This window comes from Pinus tabuliformis, chromosome 7, assembly GCF_031772625.1.
Source record: "Pinus tabuliformis cultivar Carrire ecotype Pingquan chromosome 7, CPIR1, whole genome shotgun sequence".
Taxonomy (NCBI): Eukaryota; Viridiplantae; Streptophyta; class Pinopsida; order Pinales; family Pinaceae; genus Pinus; species Pinus tabuliformis.
The window spans coordinates 187030713-187049904 of record NC_142293.1 but is presented as its reverse complement, the minus strand read 5'-3'; the positions used below and the strand labels follow the sequence as shown (position 1 = coordinate 187049904).

Here is a 19192-nt window from a genome sequence, read left to right as displayed (position 1 = left end):
ATAGCTAAAGGACGGTCAAAGGAAAGAGGAGAAAAAACAAGGGGGTCTTGGGAGCTCTCAGTACCATCAGAGTATGCCTGGCGGATGAAGTTCTCTTCAACATTATTGAAGAGAGTACAACTTCAGGTTTATGGGAAAAACTGGAAAAACTATATATGCCAAAGTCGTTAACCAATAGAATTTATTTGAAAAGACAATTGTACAGTATTCGAATGAAGGAGGGTTCAAAAGTTGCAGAACATTTGAATGTTTTTAATACACTTATATGCCAATTAACAGATATGGAAGTTAAAATTCAGGAAGAATACAAAGCTATAACCTTGCTGTGTTCTCTTCCTGAATCATGGGATCACTTCGTAACTTCAATCAGTTTGAGCACCACTAATTCTTTGAAATTTGAATAAGTTGTGGGAGCTCTCTTGTCTAAAGAAGTATGAAGGAAATCCAATACTGAAACAGTTCCATCAGAAGCCATGATAGCTAGAGGACGGTCAAAGGAAAGAGGAGAAAAAACAAGGGGGTCTTCTAGATCTAAATCAAAGGGAAAGAAGTGTAAGGCAAAATGTTGGCACTGCAATAAAATTGGACACCTGAAGAAAGATTGTTGGAAACGAAAAGAATCTGATAACCCGAAGAAGGAAGCAAATCAAGTTGATTCAGGTATGATAGACGAAGTTTTATTTGCTGAAGATTTATGTATGATAGATGAAACTTCACCTATATGTAATGTCTCTCAGGGTTTTGAAAGCTGGTTGTTAGACTCTAGTGCTTCTCATCACATGTGTCCACACAGAAATTGGTTTACTTCATATGAAAATGTAAATGGTAGTTCTGTGTTTATGGGTAATAATGTATCATGTTAGACTGTTGGGATGGGAAATATCAGGATTAAAATGTATGATAACATAATTAGAACATTAACTAGTGTTAGACATGTACCTGATTTGAAGAAAAAATTGATTTCTTTGGGAGTGTTGGATTCGGATGGTTATAAGTTTACAGGTCAGAATGGAGTGTTGAAAGTCTTTAAAGGCACCCTAGTTGTTATGAAAGTAGAAAAGGTCAGAAATCTTTATAGACTCAAAGGAAGTACTCAGGTTAGTGAAGCAACGATTGTGTTAGAAAAAGAAGAAGAAGGTACTCGCCTATGGCATCAGTGATTGGGTCACATGAGCGAGAAAGGTCTTCAGGTACTGATGAAACGTAAATCACTTCCTGATTTGAAATCCTTGAAGTTGGATTTCTGTAAACATTGTGTGTATGGAAAACAATGTAAATAGAGATTTAAAACTGGGAATCATAATAGTAAAGATATTTTAGACTATATTCATTCTGATCTATGGGGACCATCTCCTGTTGTATCATATGGAGGTGCTCTATATCTTTTAACGTTTATTGATGATTTCTTCTGTAAAGTTTGGGTATTTATGCTAAAAAAGAAAGCTGATGTATTCAATGTCTTTAAACAATTTAAAGCAATGGTAGAGAAAAGAACAGGCAAAACAATTAAATGTTTAAGAACTGACAATGGTGGTGTATTCACTTCAATAGAATTTGAACAATACTGTAAGGATGAAGGAATTGTTAGACACAAAACTGCTGTTTATACTCCTCAAGTCTGTAAAAGATAATATTGATAAACATCAACTTAAGGGAGTCTATAAAATAGATTGTTCATTTGGAAAAAGCTACATTGGTGAAACAGGCCGCTCCTTTTAGAGAAGACTCAAAGAACATGGAGCTGATATTAGGAATGAAAGATCTCGTACTTCAGCCCTGGCGGAGCACTCCTCAAAAACTAAGCACCATATATGCTTGGAAAGCACCTTAATTGTCGCAAGGGAAGAACAATATCATAGGCGAAAGATTAGAGAAGCACTTGAAATTATCAGACATCCTAATAATCTGAACAGAGACAATGGTATGGAGATTAGTGGGAGCTGGGTTGATCAGGGAAATTAAGACCCATGTATAGCAATCAGTAGGTAGATATCCCTCTCCCATTCTAATCTTCAGTAGGTAGGAACCCTTCTATAATAATTTAAGTAGTATAAATAATAATAATAATAACTAATATTGGCGCGTTCGGCCCTGCTCCGCGAGGTCCGCACCCTGCGGATCTGATCCCTGCGGCCTCGTCCGCTCCTGCATCCTTCGGCAGCTGCGAGTGGGTCCGCCGAGTGGCCCTTCTTCTGGCTGTGGTCGTCCAGAGATCGCCCGTCGATTTCCCTAGCTTCCAGCTGCGGCCGCCTAGGGTTAGAGCTGGATCTCCATGGAGGAGCCGGATCCCCCCTCGGGATCTTCCTCCCCTCCTCCATCCTCTGCTGCTGAGGCCTTCAGATCCTTGTTGGCCTCTCTACCCAAGAAGAAAGTCGTGGAAGCCGCTAAGTTCGTTAAAAGGCTCGAAGACATCCCTGAGATCGCTCTTCCCCCTGAAGGTCCGATCCAAGTAGCTCTTTCTTTGTCGGAACGCGCCCTGGTGGGTCAGTTTACAGGTCTCTGGCCCTCACCGAAATCAACAGAGAACTGGGTCTCCAGAAACTGGGCTTTGCTGATCAAGGGCAAGGTAACATCTTACTTCCTCGGAAGAGGATACTTCCTCTTTGAATTCTCAGAAAAAGAGGACAAGGACCTTATTTTCAGAAATGGCCCCTACTTCATGGGGCCTCAAGGGCTGTACCTGAACAAATGGACACCAGATTTTGACTCGGCAATGGATGTACCTTCAGCAGTCCCAGTATGGGTAAGACTCCCCAATCTTCCGGTCCACTGCTGGAACTGGGATTCCCTGAAACACATCGGGAACACCCTTGGGAAATTCATAGACAGGGCCAACAATAGAGACCAGTATGACTGCGCCAGAATTTGCGTGGAGGTGGATCTGGAGGTCGGTCTTCCAGAAGCTATCAAAATAAGGGTGGGTCCGTGGACACATATTCAGAAACTGGACTATGAGCAGCTGCCGTTCAAATGCCGGAAGTGTCAAGTCTACGGTCATTTCGCTAGAGATTGCCCGTCCAAAGGGGTTGAAGAAAAAGGGAAGGAGGAAGGATGGAACCAGGCGAAGAGATCCAGAACTTCCTTCAGGAAGTCTGCAAATGCTAACACCAGAGCCCCCCAAACGGGCCCTGCCCAGCAGCCGCCCATGGAGAGTCAAGGGAACAGATATGAGATCCTTGGATCAGAAACCATAATTACCCAAGAGACAGAAACCCTGAAAGAAGTCTCTCCGCCTAAATCTAAAAGTGAACTAGAGAGATCCAAAGGTAAGATGTCAGAGGACGAGGAGGAAACTCAAGAATCCGAGGAATCGGAGGAAGAAGGGGAAATAGGGGAATCACAATCCACTCCCAGAAGATCTACAAGAGGCCGAATGTCAACAAAAGAAAAAAGGGAGCAAGAAACATACAAAGACAAGCTCCAGGGCATCCAGCCTACGCTAGAGAAACTCCTAGCAAAAACTCTGAAGACGAAGAAGATGCAAACCCAGGGCTCCAAAGGAGCTCACCACAACAAAAGTAAATAATGAAGATAGTCTCCTGGAATTGCAGGGGAATGGGATCCAAAGCCAAGGAAGAGGCGATGAGAAATCTGATAAGGCAGGAAACCCCGGATATCCTCCTCATCCAGGAGACTAAAATGGAGGAATCAGCCTTCCTCCAAGCAAGTAGAAAGTTTTGGAAAAAAGACGGAGCGCATGCAACCTCGGCCCGGGGAGCTTCAGGAGGACTTGGGTCGCTCTGGAATCCAAATAAGTTCTCCCTCATCTCTAAGTCCCTGAATACTCATTGGATATTGTTAAAGTTGCAACACTTAGAATCTAAAGAAATTATTAGTCTGGTCAATGTATATGCTCCTAATAATGCAGGTGAAAAGAAGCTATGCTGGGACTCCATCAAAAACCTGGCAGATCTGGAAGATTTGGGGAACATCATCATTGCAGGAGATTTCAACCTCACCCTCCTGTCATCAGAAAAGAGAGGAGGCAGTATTGTCAGAGACCCGGCAAGAGAAACAGTAGAGGATCTCATGCAGGATTGGGATCTGATTGATATCAAGCCAACCACCGGCAAGTACACGTGGTCAAACAAAAGGGCTGGCCCAGGTCACATAGCTGCAAGACTGGACCGTTTCTTGGTGCAAAGTTCCTTCCTACTCATTGGATTAGAAGCTAGATCGCGCATCCTGCACAACAGTACATCAGACCACAAGCCTATCAACTTGGAATTGCTGACCACTAAAGATCTGGGGCCGATTCCATTCAGATTCAGCTCTCTCTGGATCAAGGAGGCGGACTTCATGGATAAGGTCAGAGACTGCTGGAAAAACCCAGTCAAGGGTTCTGCCTTCTTTGTGTGGGAGGAAAAACTCAGAAGGGTGAAAGCCATGCTAAAAAATTGGGCCAAGACCTTGCCCAATCCAGCTGAGGAAAGGAAAAAAATTCAATTAGATCTGGAAAGGCAACATCTTCAACTTGAAACAGCTGAAATTTCAAAAGAAGATCTGGAAAAGGAGGCCAAGCTGCAACAAAACTTCCACAAAGCATGCCTGGCTGAAGAAGAGTACTGGAGGCTCAAATCTAGAAGTCTTTGGCTTAAAGCTGGAGACAGGAATTCCTCCTTTTTTCACAAACAAGCTCAAGCTAGGAAAGGTCGGAACTCCATCATAGAAATAAAAGAAGAAAACAGTGTCCTAAGGGACTTTGCAAACATAAAAAAGGCAGCCTCAGAGCATTTCGAGAAGCTGTACAGGGAAGATATCAGCGCAGACCAAAATAACAACCTTCTAGATGTTGTCCCTAAGCTCATCACCTCCAAAATAAATCAAGTTCTAGAAAGCAAAATCACGCTCAAAGAAACCAAGGAGGCTCTATTCGCCATGGACCCGGATAAAGCCCCGGGCCCGGACGGGTTCACTCCAAGATTCTTACAAACTTGTTGGCAGATAATTGAGAAGGAATTTCTCAAAATGATTCAGAAATCACAGGACTGTCAGAAGATTGGAGGATGCACAAATTCGACATTTCTCGCCCTCATCCCTAAGGAAAAAGGGGCAAACACCTTCAGCAGATTTCGTCCAATTTCACTATGCAACATTGGGTACAAAGTGATCACCAAAGTGATAGCAAACAGGCTGAAAAGATTCCTCCCCAAAATCATCCCAGACAACCAAGGGGGATTCATCAAAGGCAGGCAGCTAGTGGACAATTTCGTGCTGGTCCAGGAGGCAATCCATTCCAGTCAACATCGAAAGGAAAAAGGTATGGTCATCAAACTAGATCTAGCTAATGCCTTTGACCGTGTTAGACATAGTTTTTTGTTTGATGTAATGTTTAAAATGGGATTCGGGCAAGGCTTTATAAAATGGATAAAAGCCTGTATCTCGGAGCCTTGGATTGCTCCTCTGGTGAATGGAAGGGCCGCTGAATTTTTCAAAGCCTCTAGAGGACTGAGGCAGGGGTGCCCTCTTTCACCCCTCCTTTTCGTCATTCAGGCTTCTGTTCTTAGTTTCTATTTGAATAAAAAGCAGCAAGATCTTGCTATCACCGGGCTGTGCATTGCAAGAGGGGTGAAGCGCATCAACCATGCCCTTTTTGCAGATGATACCCTTCTTCTGGGAGCTGCAACTCCACAATCAGCTATCAACTTCAAAGCAGTTTTGGATGACTTCTGTAAAACCTCAGGCAGTGAGCTAAATAAGGGGAAATGTCAGATATTTTGTTGGAATATCACTGCTTCCACTGCAAATTCCATAGCTAGATGTCTGGGATTTGCAGCCTCCACTATTTGGTCCTCTTTCAAATATCTTGGGCTGCCAATCTTCAATAAGAGGGCGTCAAGCAAAGACTGGGCTCCTCTCTTAGACAAATTCAAAGCAAAGATGCAAGCCTGGGGATCTTCTTGGCTTAACATCGCCGGCAAAGCAGTACTCATCAAGGCAGTCCTCAGCAGTCTTCCGATCTTCAAATTTGCTGTCCTCCTGGCACCTGTGGGAATTATAAAGAAGATGGAAGAATTGATCAGGCATTTTTTCTGGAAAGGAGGCAAGCAAAATGATAAGAGATTCTCTCTAATTAGTTGGGAAACAGTCACAAAACCATATCTTGAAGGAGGACTGAACCTCAAAGACCTGAAGGCTCAAAATCTAGCTATGGGAGCCAAATTAGTATGGAAAATAATCGCTCCTAAACCAAACTGGGCTCAGATTGCATTATGGAGGAAATACTTTAGAGGCTCGAGGCTCAGGTGTTTAGATCACCCAAAAAATTCGCTCAGAACGCACTTCAGCAACTTCATCAATAGAATCGCGCCGATGATAAAAAACCACGCTCATTGGATACCTGGAAACGGAAAGAGAATACAGTTATGGAATGACAGAATTATGGATCGCTCTCCTCTGGAAGAAGCCGGAAATTTTGCAGCGCTAAGAAACTGGTTGGATGCAGCTCACGTCCACACTCTGTGGGACATCTCGTTGTGGACAGAGGACTCTTGGACGGGTTGGAAACAACTATTGGTGCCCAGCGAACTGCAAAATGAATGGACAGCGTTAAGAACCCATCTACACGGGCTGGCCCCTATCCACGCAAACAGGAAGGACGCGAGAGGCTGGGGGAAAAGTCGTTCAGGTTACACTGTCAAGCAGGGATACTCCAAGTTTTTAGAGCGCCCCCACGTTCCTCCCAATCCTGCTCCCTGGGCAGGGATATGGAACTTCCCATCTATTCCAAAAATTGACCACTTTTGCTGGATCCTCTGCCATCAAAAAATTCTTACTGAGGACAGACTTCAAAAAAGAGGATTTAATGGACCGTCCAGATGCATTCTCTGTAAGGAAAATTCTGAAACCGCCCTCCATATTATGATTGAATGCAATTACACAATCTCTGTCTGGCAGGAGCTGCTGGATACTTGGAATTTCGATCTCAATTTTCCCACCTCAGTTCAAGAGTTGTTCGCAGGCTGGATGGCCAGATATCCAGGTATTCAACCAAAAAACAAAAAGATCAGATCAGCATGGAGTGCTTTGCCAAAATTTACTAGTTGGCAGGTTTGGTTAGAAAGGAACAGGAGGATATTCCGTAACAAAGCCCAGGATCATAGAATAGTAGCCAATTCAGTGAAATGCCAATTAAACGAGTGGTTGGAAGGCATAGGTGACGATTCAAATCTTAGTCAGCAAGACAGAGAGCTGGGTACTGCCCTTAAGCTTAGCTTCCATAAAACAAGAAGCTTACCCCCAGCTCTTGAAGTTTGGCAAATCAGGAAAAATGAGATTGACTTTCAGGAATGGCTGTCCAAACAATTAATTCCATCTCTATTTTTTGATGGAGCAGCTAAAGGGAATCCAGGGAAGGCCGGGGCAGGAGGACACATTATTATGCCAGACAACACTTCTTCTCATAATTTTGCTTGGGGTCTAGGCCACACATCTAGCATGCAAGCCGAGGCGCTGGCCCTCTTGCAAGGGGTAATCTTCCTCAAGGAGCTGGGAATAAGGGAAGCTAATATTTTTGGAGACTCCCAAGTAATCATAAGAGCTGTGGTGACCAACTCCAACCCAACTGATCTGCACCTAGCAAGGCTTCTTACCAGAATCAAAAGCATTTCAAAATCCCTACACTTGACATATTTTCATGTTCTGAGAACAAATAATAAAGCAGCAGACACCCAAGCAAACATTGCAGTCCACTTAGACGCTGGAACTATTCTCAGAAACAAGGAATCTCGGTGGGCTCCTATTCCGTGATAAGACATGTTTTACTGTTTTCTTTTAAATCAATTTGTCTGCATCTTTCATCTAGGACAATCAGCATCAAAAGAACATTTTGAAAATTGTAAAAAGAGGAAGTGGATAAGAGCAAAAGCCAATCCCCTCCTGGTTGAAAGGCATGCTGGAAATTGCTCCTCATTTTGTAACCGAATATGTGGCCATTTGCCAAGCAGATAATGAATCACTATAACCGTTCTTTAAAATAATAATAATAATAATAACTAATATTTAATTACAACATTTACAATAATTATGATAATAGCTATCACTATTATCATTACCTAATAAATAAATAAATAAATAAAAGTAAAGTAAATAAATAAATAAATAAGTAAATAAATAAATAATTACTAAGTTTTTAATTAAAAGCTATTAATTAATAAAGAGTATTTATAAAAATTAAATCATATCCTATTAATAATTTTCATAATAAGGGGTACTATTTTAATTATTAATTATGATGCCTTAATATTAATTATCAATTAATATTAAGTATGCTTTATTAATATAAATTATTGTTAATTAATTATTAATTAATTTATGATAGATTTTTTGGTGACAATCAAAAGAAAGAAGAGGCTTTTGGAGAAAAAGGTGTTGAAGATACAAAGGAAGTTGTTGAAGTTTCTGAATCAGTTCAGCAACCAGTCACTCTAAGAAGGTCTACAAGGGAAAGAAAAACTCCCAAAAGGTATGGAGATTCTGCTTCATCTTTTGCTTCGATTATTGAAGATGGGGAACCTTCTTGTTATCAAGAAGTAGTAGATGATACAGATAGCGAAAAGTGGAAAACGACTATGGAAGAAGAAATGGATTCCTTAGCCAAGAACAATACCTAGGATCTTGTAGAACTTCCTAAAGGGAGAAGTGTTGTTGGATGCAAATGGGTCTTCAAACTGAAACGGAAAGTTGATGGAAGTATCGAAAGGTATAAGGCAAGACTGGTAGCAAAAGGGTATTCTCAGGTTGCAAGTATCAACTTTCATGAGATTTTTTCACCAGTTGTAAAACTTGTTTCTATTCGTACTGTGTTGGCACTAATTGCATTACTTAACCTTGAGTTAGAACAGTTAGATGTTAAAACAACTTTTCTACATGGTGATTTGAATGAAGAGTTATATATGGAAAAACCAGAAGGTTTTGTACAAGGTCGCAGCAGAAGAGAAGATTAGTTTGCAAGCTTAGGAAATCATTGTATGGTCTAAGGTAGTCTCCCAGACAATGGTACAAGAAGTTTGATTCCTTCATGGTGAGCTAGAACTTTATTAGAAGTGAGTATGATCATTGTGTATACTTCAAAAGTTTCAATGGCATATTCATTATCTTAGCTTTGTATGTTGACTATATTCTTATTGCAAGCAAAAGCATGGAAGAGATCAACAGGTTAAAGGCTCAGCTCTCTAGGACGTTTGATATGAAGGATCTTGGAGTAGAAAAACATATCTTGGGCATGGAGATACACAAAGACAGGAAAAATGGTAAGCTTTGGTTATCACAGCAGAAGTATGTGGAAAAAGTACTTGAAAAGTTCTATATGAACAATGTGAAACCTGTTAATGTTCCATTAGCTTCCCATTTTAAGTTTTCACCACCATTGCATCATCTTTAATCGTAGTGAAGGATCGGTCTGCGGATATGTAAATTTTCCATTGCACCATCTTTAATGGTAGTGAAGGATCAATGTGCGGATATGTAGATGCTGATTATGCAGGTGATTTGGACAAAATAAGATCTACTACAGGTTATGTCTTTACTCTTGCAGGCGGAGCAATTAGTTGGATGTCAAAGCTTCAAGAAACAATTGCATTGTCCACTACCGAAGCAGAATATATAGTTGCTTCAGATGCCAATAAAGAAGCAATCTGGTTAAAGGGTCTACTTAATGAGATTGGAAGGACGTAGGAGAAAGTGACTGTACTTTGTGACAGTAAAGTGTTATTCATTTGGCTAAAAATCCTACTTATCACAACAGAACCAAGCACATTGATGTAAGGTATCATTTTCTGAGACATGTGATCGATGGCAGAAAAGTAGCTCTTCAAAAGGTCCATACACGAGAGAATTGTGCAGACATATTCACAAAGCCAGTTACAGTAGAGAAGCTGCAATGGTGTTTAGCTTCTCTTGGCTTGCAGAAAAGATGATGAATGGGCATGGGCAAGGGATTAGGAAAATTATTGTCAAGGTGGAGTTTGTTGGAAATTGACAACTAATTATGTAAATTTGGGTAAAATGTATTAGTTATTAACAAGTTAGTTTTATACCGAAACATCGATTATGTAACTGAGGAGGCTCATATAAAACTGATGAATGCCCAAACTATTGTATGGAGAATCATTTTATTGATTGAATAGAGATTCCAATCCCTTGCCCCGTGGATGTTTCCTTGACACTCTGTCAGGGTTTTACCACGTAAATCCTAAGTTATTACTTGTATGGTTATGTTCAGTTACATTCCTTTCTTGGTTAATTTATAACTGTAAATGCCTTCTTTCTTGATTAGTAACTTATCTAACTACAGGTAAGCAATGACGGCCTTAATTTGGAGAAAATATCCTTAATTTAGAGAAAATATTGTCAGTTGAGGAGGCGTCGGTGTGGGAGATCATTCAAAATTTGGATCTTCTGACGATGCTGCTTGCCTGAAAGAATAGTCAAACGTCGTTGGATTGCTAGAGAGCACTAGCATTGTGTGGAGATCGTTGTTTGTTGAATAGATCCAAGTTTCAAAGTGGCGTCATTGGCGTGAAGGCCATCATTGTATCACTTCTTCAACGTGTAGAAGATTTGGACGATGGTGACAACAATTTTTGAGAACATTGTCCAATGAGCAATGAATGTCGAGTGGGAAGATCTGGCAATAAATTTGCATGATCAAAAAAAAAAATAGATTTATTATTGTTCCAGGTAGATCGATTGGAAGTAATGGTGCAAGAGTCACAACAATTTTGAGATATTGGGAACACATATAAGAAATTAGAAAGAAATTTCAACGCAAATGATGTGAAATGCATGAAGATTGCAACAATGGCTATAGAGGGAACATATTTGTTTCCTTGTGTAGATCCGCTCAGAAATTTTGCAGACCATTCAATATTGTGTCTTAGGTTAACCGCAGTCTGGGGAACAATTAATCTTGAATATTTGATATCACTATCAGATTAGATGAAAGCATAGGCTTGTTTGAAGCAAAAAAAAAGAAGAAAAATAAACATTGAAGAGATGGGTAAACGAGAATGATTGAAATGTCTCCATATTTCATCGCATAATGGTGAAATTTGGAATCACACTTTCCAATTATTCCCAGAGCAATAGAGTGAGTAATGCAACAAATCATCCATCAATTCCACTGTCTCACTTGCTACACGAGGCCAATCACAATGGGCTTGCTTTTCTAGTCAGATTCATGGAGTAGTTGATCTGCTAAGAAATAATGTATTTATGTTGGTTTGGTGTGCAGTTTATTATGTGGTGTAGGTTGCAGTTTTATTACATTACAATGAGTTATTTTCCGAGTATAATGTGAAAAATCAAATAAAGAATTAATTATAGAACATATTAATATATTTTCAAATTGGTGGTTCTTGATGTATATGGTGATACAAGAACATATCATTAATTTGATTATGTATAATTTGTTATAAGTTGGTGCCGTCCTCTGAAGCCAGAAACATTAAGAACATCAACTTACAACATCAACGTACATGTTAATTTGATTATTTGTTTAAGAGGTCACTTTGTATAATTGACTTCTAAAGACATTTAGTATGTAGAGTTCCTGGGGAATAAATGGAAGACTGTGGAGGTATGTCCATAGGATGGTTCATATCGAGACTAACCCGTCTTACTCTGGGAGGTAGATAAATGTCAATTCTGCAATGTACGTCTAAGATGGTCTGAAGCGGTTATGTCTTAAATGGATCAAGTGATAGTTTGAAGATGTGGTAGTGAAAAAAGAACGGTGTTTGCAAGATTTTAGAGTGTAAATGCTCATGAAGACGAGTCAGACAAAGATTAATATTATTGCTATAATATGTGTTTTCAATGTTTTCCATGTAAGCATTAAGGGAGAGTATTGGAAGTAATGCTTCCATGAGTTTCCATTGAGGTGTCAATCTAGAAATTGTTGTTTGAATTGTAGTCATAATCTAGATATATAGAAATAAAAAATCTATGTTATATATATTTGTAACTATTGTTATGAAAATTTAGTGTTGAATACACAACTCTATGTGATCTCCTATTGTTAATGTCCATATCCCTCACCTACCTTTTCCCTGACCAAGGCATTTCCAAGAAGAATTAAAAAAAATACATCTCTTTCTTCCGTAAATATATCTCTTACCCTACTTACAAATGAAGAACAACTTACCCCTACCCTACAGACAAGTCTGCTTGGAAAAACCTATTCACATAAATATCTATCTATTTTTTTACCTATTCACATAAATATCTATTTTCTTCTCTTTAGGGTCCCACCCTAACCCCCTTATTTATGTAATGGGATCAAGTCATAGTCAAGAGTCAATAAAGCCCATATTAATAATTGTAAGTGGTTAATCCGCAATTAATGACGGAACCACAGTTAGTTGCAAATGGGCCGTAGTATTAGATAGATGGTATTAATAAAACCCACGGTATTGGCCTGTGGTATTGCATGTATGAGTCATATATAAAGGATAGAGACTCCCTACGGAGCATCGTGTCTTATTTTGTAGTCGAGATCTGCTCTATTGGAGGTTGCCCCCTCGAAGAGGCAAGTGAACATTACTCTCTGAATAATAAAATCATTGCTATTCTGTGTTCTGGGTATCTTTTCTTCGCATATTCTTTATTTGGGTATTATTTTGCAGGTTAAGAGCATAACAAGTCTGCTTGGAAAAACCTATTCACATAAATATCTATCTATTTTTTTACCTATTCACATAAATATCTATTTTCTTCTCTTCTTTTTCCTCATCAATATCTATTTTCTTCTCTTCTTTTTCCTCATAAAAATGGAAATTTTATTTCAGTAAATAATAATAATACAAACAAAACCTATTCACATAAATATCTATTTTTTTTACTATTCACGTAAATGTCTATCTTTTTCTTTTTTTCCTCATAAAAATCTAAATTTTATTTCATGAGATTATAATACAAAATCACGGTTTGTCTATTCAATTTTCACATGAATATCTATCTTTTTTTTTTTTCCTCATAAAATAATAATAATACAAAATTTATATACGTTTCCTATTCAAATAATAATACATAATCTTTTTTAAGATAAAATTACGGTTTGTCCCTAGCAGAGACCAAAAAGCCTGAGGTGGGTAAAACCAAAGAAAAAACCACAGATGCTTATCCACTCTCTATGTCACACATATCTGTACTAGACACAAGATTCTGCCTTCTGCCAAAGAAAAAACGACAGATGCTTATCCACTCTCTATGTCACAAATATCTGTAACCACAGATGCTTATCCACTCTCTATGTCACACATATCTGTACTAGACACAAGATTCCGCCTTCTGCCAAAGAAAAAACCACAGATGCTTTAACCACTCTCTATGTCACACATATCTGTACTAGACACAAGTGCACATAAATATCTATCTGTTAACCAATAGGATAAAAGATGATAAAACAAAAACGTATTCGCATAAATATCTCCTTTTTCCTCCTTTCTATTCCATAGTCTGAACAAACTACTACTATTCAAACCACTTCTGATCCAAAAAAACCTTTCACAACTCGCTTATCCTATATTTATGGTTCACGATTCACATGTAAATCAGTCTTGATGGTGAGTCTCCTAAACCACACTTATGGTTCACGATTCACTTCTTTCTGGTGTAAATCAGTAACGTAGAGAGCACATTTCAGGGAAACGTAGAGAGCACGCCTCGCTGTGTATTTTTTGTCCATGTCTCCGTATGTGTGTCTTTCCGTATGGGATATGCTTCCAATGTTTCCGCGACATCTGTCCAGCGCGGTGTCAGAGGAAGGGAAGTGTCAATCAATCTCAAGCGACCCGCCCACTGCTATTTATATGGTATCTGTTCTCCATGGTTTTCAACTCAGTTTTATTGCAGCATTACCATATTACAGCATTGCAGAGTTGCATTACAGTTGACGAGGTCGGCCGATCTATTCTTATTCTCATCTCATCAAGATGGCAGATCAAAATGCTGGACCAGTTCAAAAAACAGCTCAAGTAACAATCTCTATACCGTCATTCTGTGGAGTATCTAGCATTAAAAACTTGTTATTGTTGATTGATATTATTGTGGTGTTGATGGTATTATTGTATATTTTGTAATGTGAAGGGAATGAAAGACGCGACAATGGCGAAGCCTTCTCCGGCAACCAAAGAGACCAAGGGAATGTATCAGTCGGCCATGGACGCGACCAAGGGAATGGGTCAGTCGGCCATGGGTATGGGTCAGTCGGCTCTGGACGCGACCAAGGGAATGGGCCAGTCAGCCATGGGAATGGGTAGGTCAGCCATGGACTCAACCACGGGGATGGGTCAGTCGGTCGTGGGTACACCCCAACAGGGGAAGGCACAAACTGCTTCTGGACCGACTTTCTTGCAACAGGTTTTTAAGAGTTGATTAAGCTGATTAAGTATTAAATTTGAAAGTTCATTTTGGTTTTATTGAATTTTGTTGAAACTGGTTCTGGACCGACTTTCTTGCAACATGTTTTTAAGAGTTGATTAAGCTGATTAAGTATCAAATTTGAATGTTCATTTTGGTTTTATTGAATTTTGTTGAAAGAGTTGACTTTCTTGCAACAGGTTTTTAAGAGTTGACTTTCTTGCAACAGGTTTTTAAGAGTTGATTAAGCTGATTAAGTATCAAAAGTTCATTTTGGTTTTATTGAATTTTGTTGAGTAATTTGGAGAATGTCAAATGTCAATGCAGGCGGGGGGCACGGTGAAGGGTGCTACACAGACTGTTATAGACGCTGTGAAAAGCCCCTTTGGAGCCAGCGAGGGCGAACAAAAGAAGTGAGGAGGGCTGTTGCGCGATGCTGAGCCTATATTTTTTTTCTTTGGGCTGGCTAGGCTTGCCTTGTGAAGGCAAGACTGTAGTAGTTCTAGCAATTCTGTCTGTAATAGATATTTGATACTTTCTAATAATTACAAGTAGATGAATACGAATTTGAGACTCTGAAGACGATAGTCAGATTCTCTACCTGATACTAGTCGTATTTGACAGATTCTTGATACTTGTCAAATTTGACGGACTGGAGATTTGAATTTTTGAAGTGTCTCCATCCAGAAAGTTTAAGATGGGATACATGATACTTGTCATATTTGACAGACTGGAGATTTGATTAACATGGAATACATGATACTTGTCATATTTGACAGCCAGATTTGAATTTTTGAAGTGTCTCTATCTTGAAAGTTTAACATGGGAATTATGGAGATATTGCGTTCTTCTACTTATATGCTGTTTGCAGTTTGCTATTCTTTCGTGTGTAGAATTATTTAGAATTATTTTAGTTTTCAAGGTTAATTAAATATACTAATGATCCTGGAGTTTGGAGTTTGAAGAAAGCTCGTTGAGCTCATTTTCGAACTGCTTCTACTCTCTCTTTAAGAGAGCTCGTTGAACTCATTTTCTTCGGAGGTAAGCAGAGGTAACTCACTTTCCTCAGAGGTAAGCTCAAGAACCAAACACACACCTACACACTCACAGTACACACACCTACACACTCACAGTAGGAGTGAAAGCCCATAAGTTTAAGACCCAAACCAAACACATCTGTGTAGCACACACATCAGGTAACACAGACCCAAACACATCAGGGTAACACACACATCTGGTAACACAGACCCAAACACATCTGGGTAACACACACATCTGGTAGCACATATATACACTCAGTAGGAGTGAAAGTCCATAAGTTCAAAACCCAAAGCCTATAAGTTCAAGACCCAAACACATCTAGGTAACACAGACCCACACCTGGTAACACAGACCCAAAGTTCAAACACATCTAGGTATAACGCACCTGGTAACACAGACCCAAACACATCTGGGTAACACACACACATGGGTGAAACATCTCGACACATGGTTGGAGTGAAAGCCCACACCTGGGTAAACATCTGTATCCACATGGGTGAAACATCTCGACACATGGTTGGAGTGAAAGCCCACACCTGGGTAAACATCTGGATCCAACCACATCTGGATCTATCAGTTTGTTAACATGGTGCAACAATGGCACATAATGCAGTATGGGTATAGTCATGATTAATGAAGCATGACGATGGGTGCAGCATGATGCAGCACGGTGAGCGGTGCAGCATGATGACGAAATATGTGAAGGAGTCACTTTGGAGAATGACGAAATGCAGCACAACGATATGTGAAGAGTCGCTTTGGAGAATCAGTTATGTGAAGAGTTACTTTGGAGAATCAGTTGAAGCAGCCAGCATGTTTTTAAGATCTATGTATCATCTTCATAGAAATTATCTATGCTCTTATCTACATAAGTCTGTGTTGACTTCTGTTGTAAATGTACTATCTCTCTCCTGAACTATTGAAGAACATATAAGAAGAATTGATCAAGGGTTTCCTCACATTGAGGTTTGTTTTGGCTAATGCCACATTTCGTGTCTTCTTGTCTTGGCTTGTTTTCTGCCATTTATGTTTATGTTTTATCTGCAGTTTACTTTAATGTTGATCCGATTGCTAATTTGGAAAATATATTGAGCTAACCAAGAAAATTGAAATAAATTTCTCTACTAAAAATTAATAGAATTTTATGTGGTAAACACTCAATAGTGTGTCAAGAAACCTCCACGGGGCAAGGAATTGGAAATTTGGAAATTGAAATACACAAGAATTTTACAGAGGGATTGGAAATTTTTGTCAATCAAGAATGATTCTCCATGATACAACCTCTGAGTATTCACCAGGTTCATATGAACCTTTTCTCTGTTACATAACTGCTATCTAGTATAAATCTTGTTACTAACAAAACCAATAAAGATTTTACTCATAATTACATAATTTGTTGTCACATTTTAACAATGGATTTTTTTTTCATCAGGTCATTTCAACATGGTTTCTTTTATGGATTGCTAGTGGGTAATTTTAGGTGGTTGGGTTTCTTTTACCCAGTAATTTCAGGAGGTGTAGCCAGTAATTTCAAGTGGCTTGGTTTTCCTTGGATAACAGTGATAAGACAACCAACATTAGCAAATAAGTAATAAGGCAACCTGCATTAACAGATATGTAAATAAGCAGGTAGCAGCTAGTGATAGTGATAAGTATATCCACCACCCTTCTAGGTTATCCATTGCCTCTTCCTAAGACATAAATCCCAAAAGCATAAGATAGGTGTTTCCACTGCCCTTCTTCCTAGGGTTTAAGTCCCAAATGTCCAAGTCCCAAAAAGCATAGGATAGGTGTTTCCACTGCCTTTCTTCCGACTAAAGTCCCAAAAACATTTGGTAAGAGTTAAAATCTGCTCTCACATATAAGTGGGTAATTTCACTAGGTAATTTTAGGTTCTATGGTAACAGTGATAAATCTAAGTGGGTAATTTCAAGTTCTTTGGTAACAGTGATAAATCTAAGTGGGTAATTTCAGATTCTCTGGTAACAGTGATAAATCTTCTGGTAATAGTGATAAATTTGGTAACAGTGATAAATTTTTGGGTAACAGTGATAAATCAATTTACATTCACTGATAAATATTGCGGTAACAATGATAAATCAACTTACATTAACAGATTCAACCTACATTAACAGATAAATCTTCCAGTAACAGTGATAAATCAATCTACATTCACAGATAAGCAGTTAGCAGCGAATGATCATTGTTCTGGCTCCTTGTCTTCCTAGGGTGTAAACTCGGTAGGATTTAAAGTGTGCTCTTGTGGATCAGTGGGAAATTTTAGGTGGATAACAGTGATCAATCAATCCGCATTGGTAGATAAGCAAGTAGCATTGAGTTATTGGTGTTCCCACTGGTTTTCTTAAGCTCAAAACGTAGAAACCTAGACTGATCTAGGTATGTGGTAGAAGTTAAAGTTTACTCATTAACAGTGGATAATTTTAGATGGCTTAGATTTTTTGGATAATAGTGATTAGAAAATAAGCAGTAGCAACCAGTGATAGGTGACTTGGTGCTGGTTTGACAATTGAGTGAACTCTGCAACTAGTTTGACAACACAACTGGCCTCTCACTGGTTTGATAACTGCTCATTAGTTTGACAACTTGCCCCACAACTAATTTGACAACTAAATTATAATAAATTTTTCCTTTAGCAAAGTAAAATAATAAATTAGATATGCAAAGTCCTGAAATTGGCCTGTACCAACGATTAATAAACGAGTTATGTAATTAAATTTGCCTGTACTGTGCTTTGTCGGGAAACGAGTTATGTAATTTCCATCGCTTTCTGCTTTGTTGGGTGGTGGGATCGATTTTCATTGTTACTTATAGATCCAGGGATATCTTATTCTAATATAGAAAAATCCAAAATATGTTCCTAATTTGATTCGAGGATTGGTAGGAGTTGGAGGGTACAGAAATTCATGTGATGGATAATTATTTGTGAATCTTACAAATTTCTAATAAATATAAATATTCTGTAACTCTTACAAATTTCTTTAATTCTTTAAAACCAGACCAGTGGTCCTTAACATAAGAACAAACGGTACCTGGACGTGCAAAATATGAAAAGATGCCTATTTTCTTATTGTTTTTTCCTCTGTTGCTTTTGGACTAGTGAATGTGACCAGGATCTGGGACATTGTAATCAGCGTATTTAAATATATAACAGTGGCTGTGCTCACACACACGTTTCTGCCTGTTGTCAATAATTTTTTTCCGAGAGGGGGATGTTTGACTGCATTGTACACAGATTTCTGCGAATGTTTGACCACATTGATAGAGAAGTAGATCAAGCCCTATCGACCGCAGTTTGCATCTCTAAGAATCTTTTTGAAGTCATGAGAAAGATAGATTTACACTCGTCTAATTTTGCATTTTTAGAAATTAATTTGATACTCTGAGATTTGTGGTTAAGATAATTTACACGGGTTATTATAATTGTTTTAAAATACCAACTGTGTTCATGGTGTATTCATATCAAAATATTTGACTCAGTTAATTGTAGAATATAAGCTTTTTAATCGTGGGTACATTGTCTATATTTCATAACTAGAACTAGCGATACGTTGTATATTATAGAATTTTTAACCGGTGCAGCGAGGAGGTATTTTTCAATTTATATCTCTGAATTGTTTAAAAAAATCTCAGGAGCATTTAGTCAAAGTTGAATATTACACAACCAAGATCGATACATATCGTTTCAGCGTTATAATTACTGCTTTTTATGTTATTTTGATGTTCATGTTTGTTCTAATTGGTTAATATATTGATGTTCAAGAAAGGAAGA

At 38.7% G+C, this 19192-nt stretch overlaps 2 protein-coding genes across 2 annotated transcripts; both read left to right on the top strand.

The window, feature by feature from the left end:
* Positions 1 to 2713: 2713 nt before the first annotated feature.
* On the top strand, positions 2714 to 7749 carry LOC149246474 (uncharacterized). The gene is made up of 2 exons (XM_089441664.1): positions 2714 to 3266; positions 3869 to 7749. Exons 1-2 carry the CDS (start codon positions 2714 to 2716, stop codon positions 7747 to 7749), a joined length of 4434 nt encoding a protein of 1477 aa, XP_089297790.1.
* A 6071-nt stretch (positions 7750 to 13820) lies between these two features.
* On the top strand, positions 13821 to 15155 carry LOC149246473 (uncharacterized). Its single transcript, XM_089457939.1, has 3 exons — positions 13821 to 13976; positions 14089 to 14361; positions 14689 to 15155. Exons 1-3 carry the CDS (start codon positions 13935 to 13937, stop codon positions 14776 to 14778), a joined length of 405 nt encoding a protein of 134 aa, XP_089314065.1. The 5' UTR covers positions 13821 to 13934; the 3' UTR covers positions 14779 to 15155.
* The last annotated feature ends 4037 nt before the right edge of the window (positions 15156 to 19192 follow it).